The sequence below is a fragment of the Oncorhynchus clarkii genome, unplaced genomic scaffold (assembly GCF_045791955.1).
Source record: "Oncorhynchus clarkii lewisi isolate Uvic-CL-2024 unplaced genomic scaffold, UVic_Ocla_1.0 unplaced_contig_590_pilon_pilon, whole genome shotgun sequence".
NCBI lineage: Eukaryota > Metazoa > Chordata > Actinopteri > Salmoniformes > Salmonidae > Oncorhynchus > Oncorhynchus clarkii.
In genome coordinates this window covers 331-9,691 of record NW_027260035.1, presented here as the reverse complement: position 1 = coordinate 9,691, position 9,361 = coordinate 331, and the positions used below count along the sequence as shown (strand labels likewise).

The 9,361-nt window shown below is 47.9% G+C and overlaps 1 protein-coding gene across 2 annotated transcripts; it reads left to right on the top strand.

Moving 5' to 3' along the window:
- Nucleotides 1-5,220: 5,220 nt before the first annotated feature.
- LOC139401053 (G-protein coupled receptor family C group 5 member B-like) lies at nucleotides 5,221-9,096 on the top strand. Of its 2 annotated transcripts, none has more exons than XM_071145567.1 (3): nucleotides 5,221-6,244; nucleotides 6,548-6,660; nucleotides 8,471-9,096. In XM_071145567.1, exons 1-3 carry the CDS (start codon nucleotides 5,221-5,223, stop codon nucleotides 8,513-8,515), a joined length of 1,182 nt encoding a protein of 393 aa, XP_071001668.1. In that variant the 3' UTR covers nucleotides 8,516-9,096. The 2 variants fall into 2 exon arrangements, with proteins under 2 accessions (XP_071001668.1, XP_071001667.1); XM_071145566.1 differs by having other exon boundaries at nucleotides 6,548-6,675; nucleotides 8,471-8,989.
- Nucleotides 9,097-9,361: the final 265 nt, after the last annotated feature.

Here is a 9,361-nt window from a genome sequence, read left to right as displayed (position 1 = left end):
CTGTCTGTGTGTGCTTGTGCCAGTGATGTGCGTGTGTGTGCGCATGCATGCGTGTGTATGAGTAGAGTTAGCAACGTGTTTAGGGGTGTGTGTGTTTGCCTGCATGTGCATGTGCGTGTGTGTGTGTGTGTGAATAGAGTTAAAGCCATGCTTAGTTGACTCATCCTTGTGGAAGCGCTGATTGCTGTTAATGTAAACCAGTGGTAACCAGTGGTGGAAAATAAAGGGATTTAAGGTTTCACCTGTACTCTCTGAGCCCTGGGCATACTTGGCAAATCACAATGCACCAAAGTCGTAAACAAGTCCTGTGTTTTTAAACATGCAAAAATAGCATTGCTTAAATAATGACTGTGAACCCTCTTGAGACATTCGCCCAGCTAACACAGAACATTCCCACAACCAACATATTTTTACCCAATGTTCTGAGAACTAACATTTCTGATTGGAATGCCTCTTGGGACATTAGCCCAGCTAACATAGAACATTCCCACAGCCTAAAAACAATGTTCCCTGAATGTTTTGGGAACCAAAATGTGTGAGCTGGAGAACTACCTACTAGGCCTACACAATGGCAAACATATGGGCTGTTGTTGCCCAGACACTCAGGGCTACAGGTCAGGTGCCCACTGATCTAGCGATTCCTCACCCTCCTAATGGTTAAGGTCAGGATTGGAGGTTAGGTAATCTGATCCTAGATCTGTGGTTAAGCTGCAACTTGTATCTCAAGCCAATCAGTCAGAGCTGCAGGTCGGGTGTCAAGGCATGACTTCTCACCCCTGACCCCAGTGACCCCTGTGGGCCTTGAGCCCAGGATTTACCTCAAGCATGCCTCCTGTCCCTCACACACACTCGACCTTGGTTTGAAACGTGTCTGCCTGCAAGAGAGGGCTCAAGGTAGAAGTATCCCCAGTCCCCACTCCTAACCTTAACCCAGCTCCCACTCCTAACCTTAACCCAGCTCCCACTCCTAACCTTAACCCAGCTCCCACTCCTAACCTTAACCCAGCTCCCACTCCTAACCTTAACCCAGCTCCCACTCCTAACCTTAACCCAGCTCCCACTCCTAACCTTAACCCAGCTCCCACTCCTAACCTTAACCCAGCTCCCACTCCTAACCTTAACCCAGCTCCCACTCCTAACCTTAACCCAGCTCCCACTCCTAACCTTAACCAATTGATGAACGATAACATTGACCATGAATGGGTGGTTAGGAACAACTTCTACCTACAGGTAACTTCCAAAGAAAGGAAACACCAACATTAAGTGTTTTAATAAGGCCACCATGAGAACTTCAATGCACCTTGGCATAGATTATACAAGTGTCTGGAACTCTATTGGAGGGATGCGACACCATTTCACAAGAAATTCCATCATTTGGTGTTTTGTTGATTGTGGTGTAAAATGCTGTCAAGCGCCTCTCCAGAATCTCCCATTAGTGTAAATCAAATAAGTACTAGAATGAATCTAGTACTGAAAGCACAAGCTACAGATAGCTAGCACTGCAGTGCATTCAATGTGGTCAGTAGTTGACTCAAATAGAGAGAAAGACAATAGTTTTGAACAAATTAATTTCTTTAAAAATTAAGGAGAAGCAGCAGAGAGAGAGATAGCTATATTTTGTATTTTTTTTCACTTAGCTAGCTAATTTAGCCTACTCAAACATCGGGCTCAAAGAGAGGAATGCTATTTATGTTAGCTAGCTGGCTAAGGCTATCCAACATAGGAACTCATCCAAGTCAAGACAAGCTTTCGGTTGTATTAATGTATTGCCACCAGGGCCCGCCGGTGTAGCTGCTAAACGTCTTGTTGGACAATGTACTGCATGATTGTAGCGGGTTTACTAACATGTTAGATCTTGTAGCTATGTTGCCTACGATGTTAGCTAATATGGTAACATATGGTATGAAGGTTTAGCTTGGAAAGATTTTTTCGCCTGGCCACAGACAGCTGACGTGTTGTGCACTGAAGTGCACAAGCGAAGGGAAAAGGTGAGAGGAGGAGAGCGTGTTGATGCGAGAAGGAATTATACAACAACAAGCAAGTGATGTTGCTGTTTGTATGTGGCTGCTATGATGGTGAACTGTGTGATCAGGGTTGTATTCATTCCGCCGATTCTGTTGAAAAACATTTCTTAAATGGAAGAAAACGGAATGAAATGAGGATAAACCTACCGGAATTTGTCCAATAGAAACTCTTGTTGGCAACTGTTTGGACGAATGATTCCCCCCTTATCAGCTAGATGCAGGAAAGAGCGCGCAAGGTGGTATTTAATGTGTCACTGTCTGTCACCTTGATTACTCCAATTTGTCCATCAACCTGTGCATCTACATTGTAAACTTTCATTCATAGGCTAGGATGTAGCAACCTCATGATGGGTATAGGGAAAATGTGAGTTATGTAGGCTAGTAGCCTAAAGTTATTGCTGTTACATTGAACTGGGTGAATATAATTGAACTGGGTAATATAAATAAGTTCAATAAATTGTCCTCCCTAATCATAAATGGCACCGACTGCCACTGATGTAAATATTATGCTACTGTCTATTAATGGCACATAGAAGCAGATATAGCATAGCACAGATATAGCACAGCACAGATATAGCACAGCACATATATAGCATAGCGCAGATATAGCACAGCGCATATAGAACAGATATAGCATAGAACAGATATAGCATAGCTCAGATATAGCATAGAACAGATATAGCATAGAACAGATATAGCATAGCTCAGATATAGCATAGAACAGATATAGCATAGCTCAGATATAGCATAGAACAGATATAGCATAGAACAGATATAGCATAGCTCAGATATAGCATAGAACAGATATAGCATAGCTCAGATATAGCATAGAACAGATATAGCATAGCTCAGATATAGCATAGAACAGATATAGCATAGTTCAGAAATAGCATAGCACAGATAAAGACAGTGGCTGGAAGCCTTGCTGCACCAGATATCCTCGACACACTCATAAAGCTGTCTGTAATCTGAATTAGTCTAAGCTGCCTTGGAGCGAACCAACACCCTGATGGAGGGGTTTAATGCCAACATTCATGAATCCAAAATGGTGTATTTTTCTCTTTTGGATCCCACCACCACTATCAGCGACCCCAGGTTATTTCCATGAGCCAGACCTAATTAAGGTTAACCACAGGGCTTTTCCCATTACTGAGCCTAACCAAACTGCACTGAGCTGGGTTGTGTACACATCCAACATTCTGTAGTTGCAGGAACCATGCTAAAAAGGACAATGTGCAAAGACAATATGTCAGCCAGTCAGTTTGGTTTTGGTGGGCATGATAGTGTGAACAGAGTGAAAGGGTTGTGTAGGGTCTGTGTTGTTATGTCAGCCAACACAGTTTGGTTTGGGTGGGCATGATAGTATGAACAGGGTGAAAGGGTTGTGTAGGGTCTGTGTTGTATTTGTGTGGTTGTGTGTGTTAGAGTGACGCGTGGTGATGGTTTAAAATGAATGCAGTGCTATTGACTGTATGAGGCAGATAGGAAAGTATGTCTGAAAGGTCAGTTTGTGATGTGTCGTGAAGGGACCGGACAGATGTTGTTGACTGTTCCTAGGCTGGTTTAAAAACAGGCTGGTGTGTCAGTGTGAATGTGTGTGTGTGTTTGTGAGTTTAGATACAGCCTTACATACTGATCCTACAGTGTGTTCGTTGTCTCTTTAGAGACTTATGAGGGATCGTCTTGTGTGTATTTGTTTTGTTTATGTGTGTTTGTTTTGTTAGGATGGGATAGGATAGGATGGGATAGGGTAGGATGGGATAGGGTAGGATGGGATAGGGTAGGATGGGATAGGATAGGATGGGAGGATGGGATAGGATGGGATAGGGTAGGATGGGATAGGATGGGATAGGGTAGGATGGGATAGGATGGGATAGGGTAGGATGGGATAGGGTAGGATAGGATAGGATGGGATAGGGTAGGATGGGATAGGATGGGATAGGGTAGGATGGGATAGGGTAGGATGAGATAGGATGGGATAGGAGGATGGGATGGGATAGGGTAGGATGGGATAGGATGGGATAGGGTAGGATGGGGTAGGGAGTCAATGTGATGGAGAAACAGACAGTCACTGTGAGGTGATATTGATTTCCTAAGTTGCCCTACTCTGGCTGTCAGTGCTTTCTGAAGATCTTCATTTTAAGTGTGTGTGTGTGTGTGTGTGTGTGTGGGTTTTACCTATGCAATATGCCTCGTCTCAGTGTCTTACCTAAACAACATGATGCTGTCAGCTCCTCTGCCTGGACAGGAGGTTCCCTGTTCTTCTATTCCTGATATATATATGATCCTGTGGAGGCTGGTGGGAGGAGCTATAGGAGGACGGGCTCATTGTAATGGCTGGAATGGAGGCAATGGAACGGAGTCAAACACATCAAACATATAGAAACCACGTGCTTGTACACCTGCATTGCTTGCTGTTTGGGGTTTTAGGCTGGGTTTCTGTACAGCACTTTGTGACATCAGCTGATGTAACTACATTTGATTTGAAATTTGATTGATGTTTGACTCTGTTCCATTAATTCCATTCTAGCCATTACATTGAGCCTGTCCTTCTATAGCTCCTCCCACCAGCCTCCACTGATATGATTCTACATGCCTTCCCGCGTCCGCTCAGACAGTGAGCAGTGTTTTCTCTGAGTATGACTCTGTCTGTGGATACTGATGTTATAAAGACTACCGGTCAGTCAATGTTCTCCTTTCAAAACAAGTACATTTCCAACCTCCGACTCTCAGCTTCATGGTAAAACCATATGAGTGGTTTGTTTACTTGAATGCTCTTGTTCTGGAAATATCTAGTTAATGCTCATCATTTTGTGTGTGTCTATATGCATTTGTCTGGGTGTGTGTGCATGCATGCATTGGTGTAGTCAGTGTATGTGTACGTATGTTGAAGCTATCAGTGTGTAATGTTGGTAAGGAGCCTCTTGGCTGTGTGTTGACCTCTGGCCATTTACAGGATGGAAGGAGAGAGTCACTGTGCTCCTGTTGCGGATACAGGAAGTGTGGGTGCGTGTGTGCCGTTGGATAACACTTCCATGTACATACACTGTCACTCACACAGTGATCACTTGTTTCATAAAAAAACACAGCCAGATTTACAGTAGACGATTTACTTGTCACACTTTGTTTCACTTTGCACATTTTGATCCAGAAATGACTGTTTCTCTACCCTCTCTCCTTCCTCCTCCTCTTAGAGATGGCGTTCTTCCCTGTCCTCCTCCTCCTCTCCGTGGTCCAGCGTGGTTCCTCCCAGGACCCTGATGAGGACACGTTGGCAGTGCCCCGGGGGTGTGGCTGGGGCCTGGTGCGCCCCTACACCCTCCTCTGTGACCTGGACTCTGTTTGGGGCGTGGCGGTTGAATCTGCAGCGGCCGGCGGCGCCCTGGCTGCCATTTTACTGGGCCTGATCATCCTCTGTCGACTACACCACGTGAGCGAGGCGGAGAAGCGCAGCGGCGTGGGACCCATTCTCCTCCTGCTCCTGGGCATCCTGGGCCTGTTCGGCCTCAGTTTCGCCTACCTCATCGAGCGTGACGAACAGCTGTGTCTTCTGCGCCGTGCCCTCTGGGGCCTGCTCTTCGCCCTGTGCTTCTCCTGCCTGCTGGTGCAGGGTGTGCGGCTCCGGAGGTTGGGCAGCGAGCGCCGGAGCCCGGGGGGCTGCACTCTGACCGGCCTGGCCCTGGGGCTGAGCGCCGTCCAGGGGATCATCGCCGCCGAGTGGCTCCTGCTCACGGTGCTCAGGGAGGGCAGAGCGGCCTGCCAGTACCTGCCTCTGGACTTCTCCTTAGCCTGTAGCTATGTGCTTGCGCTACTGCTAGCCGCGCTAGGGGCGGCCTCCTTCGCTCTCTGTGGGAAGACCCGGCAGTGGCGCTGTAACGCGGTCTGGCTCCTCTCCGCCTGTCTGTTGTCCCTCCTCCTCTGGGTTGCCTGGGTGGGCTTCTATCTCTACGGTAACGCCTGGCTGGGGCGGTCCCCGGACTGGGACGATCCAGCATTGGCGATAGCACTGGTGGCACAGGGTTGGCTCCTCCTCCTGTTCCACGCCGTGCCCGAGGCACACTCCTGTCTCTGCTCCCCGCCACAACCCTCCGCCCCTGACTATTTTGACACGTCCCAGGCCCCGTCCCGCATGAGGGAGACCAGCTTCGACGAGGACATCCCCCTCTCACACAGGCAGTTTCCGGAGAACCAGGGCTACGGCTTTGACGAAAACACTGCAGGTAACAAGAGACTTTGACTTTCAAATGTATATTAAAATTCATGCTTACAAGCTCAGTACAGCGCTACTGAGGTTTTACATGCATGTTTCTGTGTATGGGGTTGGATGTAGGACATAGTGATATTACCATACTGGGTTAAAAAGAGCAGTGGTTCTTGTTGTGGTACAAACAGTACCTGTACAGCATGTGTGGTAAAAGTACAGATTAGGCATCTGTTCCTGTGTCGATCTTAATGTAGAATGGATGAATGAATGTGTTTGCAGAAGAGAATAAGAGAATATCGTTGTTCCTCTGCTGTGCCAGGTCTGAGGAGTGCAGGTCATCATAATGGTAACACAGCGCCCAGACCCAGTGCCCCCTTCCGCAGCAACGTGTACCAGCCCACTGAGATGACCATGATCCTGAATGGGGGAGCGGTGAGTTCTCATATTGTACGTTTACACATCCGACCACGCTGCACATCCATTCACAACCTCTATTCAAACTCGGATTATGATCCTGAGCAAGAAAGCAGTGTAGACACTTACACATATATAGAAACATACTCTCACTCACCTGGGCAGTGAGCACACACACATTTACACCCACGTTTACACCCCTGTCACACGCTACCATTCACAGGTATACAAACTCAAATGATTATTCTGCGCACACATTGCGCACACACATTGTGTGTGTGTGTGTGTGTGTGTGTGTGTGTGTGTGTGCGTGCGTGAATGAGGGAGTGGGTTCCCTGGGCTGCAGACTAGAGCCATCTCTCCAGTGTGAGTGATGCAGCTGTGCCCCTGGCCCAGTCACACCCTTTATAGCCCCAGGATGGTTGGGTGAGCTCCCTAGCGCATGTGACTAACCTCCAATCACCTCGCTATAAATAAACGTTGCTGACCTGGCAGAGTCTGGAGCCACGCGTCCAGAAAATCGCTGAGCCAACTTTCAGCTTACGTTCTGGGAACGTTTTAAAATGGCTCCCTCCCAGTCTCTGCTCTGACACCTGCCACTACATTAGAGGCAGAATCTGGAACTAGAAAACAGCCAGAAATCACTGAGCCACCGCCCAGCTAAAGCTCTGGGAACGTTTACCTGTGAACCAAATGGTCTCCCTCCTAGTATTATGCTCATAGACCTGCCACCTACATCAGAGTGGTATTAATGTACTTTAGTAGGTAGTAGGGAAAGGAAAGGAGGGGAGTTCTGGAAATGATGCTCTCTCCTGCATAAAAGAGCAGGATTAGCTGTTGAGGCTGAATCGAGAGAAAAAAGGCAGAGAGGAGGAAGAGAGAGGGGAAGAGAGAAGGGAAGAGAGAGGAGGAAGAGAAGAGAGAGGGAGGAAGAGAGAGGGGAAGAGAGGAGGAGAGAGAGGAGGAAGAGAGAGGGGGAAGAGAGAGAAGGGAAGAGAGAGGAGGAAGAGAGAGGGGAAGAGAGAGGAGGAAGAGAGAAGAAGAGAGAGGAGAGAGAGGGGGAAGAGAGAGGAGGAAGGAGAGAGAGAGGGGAAGAGAGAGGAAGAGAGAGGAGGAAGAGAGAGGAAGAGAGAGGAGGAAGAGAGAGGGGAAGAGAGAGGAGGAGAGAGGGGAAGAGGGAAGAGGAAGAGAGAGGGGAAAGAGAGGAAAGAGGGAAGAGGAGGGGAAGAGGAAGAGAGAGGAGGAAGAGAGAAGGGGGAAGAGAGAGGGGAAGAGAGAGGAGGAAGAGAGAGGGGAAGAGAGAGGAGAAAGAGAGAGGGGAAGAGAGAGGAGGAAGAGAGAGGGGAAGAGAGAGGAGGAAGAGAGAGGGGAAGAGAGAGGAGGAAGAGAGAGGGGAAGAGAGGGGAAGAGAGAAGGGGAAGAAGGGGAAGAGGAAGAGAGAGGAGGAAGAGAGAGGGGAAGAGAGAGGGGAAGAGAGAGGGGGAAGAGAGAGGGGAAGAGAGAGGAGGAAGAGAGAGGGGAAGAGAGAGGAGGAAGAGAGAGGGGAAGAGAGGGGAAGAGAGAAGGGGAAGAGGGAAGAGGAAGAGGGAGGAGGAAGAGAGAGGGGAAGAGAGAGGAGGAAGATAAAGAGGAAATAAGGGGTTTTGAAGATGTAATACAGGCAACAATCAAAATATAACCTCTTATCAGGAACGTGTGGTGTGTGTGGTGTGGTGTGGTGTGGTGTGTGTGCGGTGTGTGTGTGTTTACATAGGTGTCTCTCAACTTCAAACACTGTATATGACCAAACTGACGTCCCATTTCTTTCTCCCGCTCCTCCCTTTCACAGGTCCCCTCCGCACCCCCGACCTATACGGGGCGGCAGCTGTGGTGAAGGACAGAGATGAAGAAGAAGAGGAAGGAAGAATGGGGTGATGAAGAAGGGATGAAGGGTCCTTGGACAGAGGAATAACCCAGAGAGGATAACTATAACATGGACACCATCAGGACCCCCCCCCCCCAGATCTCTATGTGCGTATGGGGACAGACAGTTCAACAGATGACTTACTGAGGGCTTACACACACCACCCACCCTGTGTTAATCAAATACACCAACCAACCACTGAATGAGTGTGACTGAGGGGGAGAGCGGGTATGGAGGACAGATCAAAACATTACAGGTAGTTTTGAAGTTAAATCACTGTAGGAGATATTCAACTTAAAAACAACCCTATTTTGGTTGCAAATGCTGTGGAGACCATTTTCATCTGGGAGATGTGAGGTTTGAAATGTTGACTGTCAGGTTTCTTTTGTATGAGTCAAGTTCACTCCCACGAGACTACTAAGCCACTGTATAACTTCTGAAAAACTGTGAAACCTCTCTCCCTTTTGAGATATTTGCTCTGTTTTTGTTGTTTATTTTGGGAGAAACTCTTCTAAAGCAGAATGTTTTGCTCTGTCCTCCATCCTCCTGTAGGTACGGTACCTTACAGCCCTGTGCCTCACCACAGAATAACACACGGACAAGTATGGCTTAAACTCCAACCTCTCTAGCCAGTGTTCTGTCCTCCATCCTCCTGTAGGTACGGTACCTTACAGACCTGTACCTCACCACAGAATAACACACGGACAAGTATGGCTTAAACTCCAACCTCTCTAGCCAGTGTTCTGTCCTCCATCCTCCTGTAGGTACGGTACCTTACAGCCCTGTGCCTCACCACAGCCCCTCACACAATAGAAT

Excerpts from the sequence above, each read along its gene's own strand:
- LOC139401053 (XM_071145566.1), top strand. The coding sequence starts at position 5,221 with ATGGCGTTCTTCCCTGTCCTCCTCCTCCTCTCCGTGGTCCAGCGTGGT. Across the intron at positions 6,245-6,547 it reads CTTTGACGAAAACACTGCAG|GTCTGAGGAGTGCAGGTCAT; the intron begins GTAACAAGAGAC and ends CTGCTGTGCCAG. Across the intron at positions 6,676-8,470 it reads GAGCGGTGAGTTCTCATATT|GTCCCCTCCGCACCCCCGAC; the intron begins GTACGTTTACAC and ends TCCCTTTCACAG.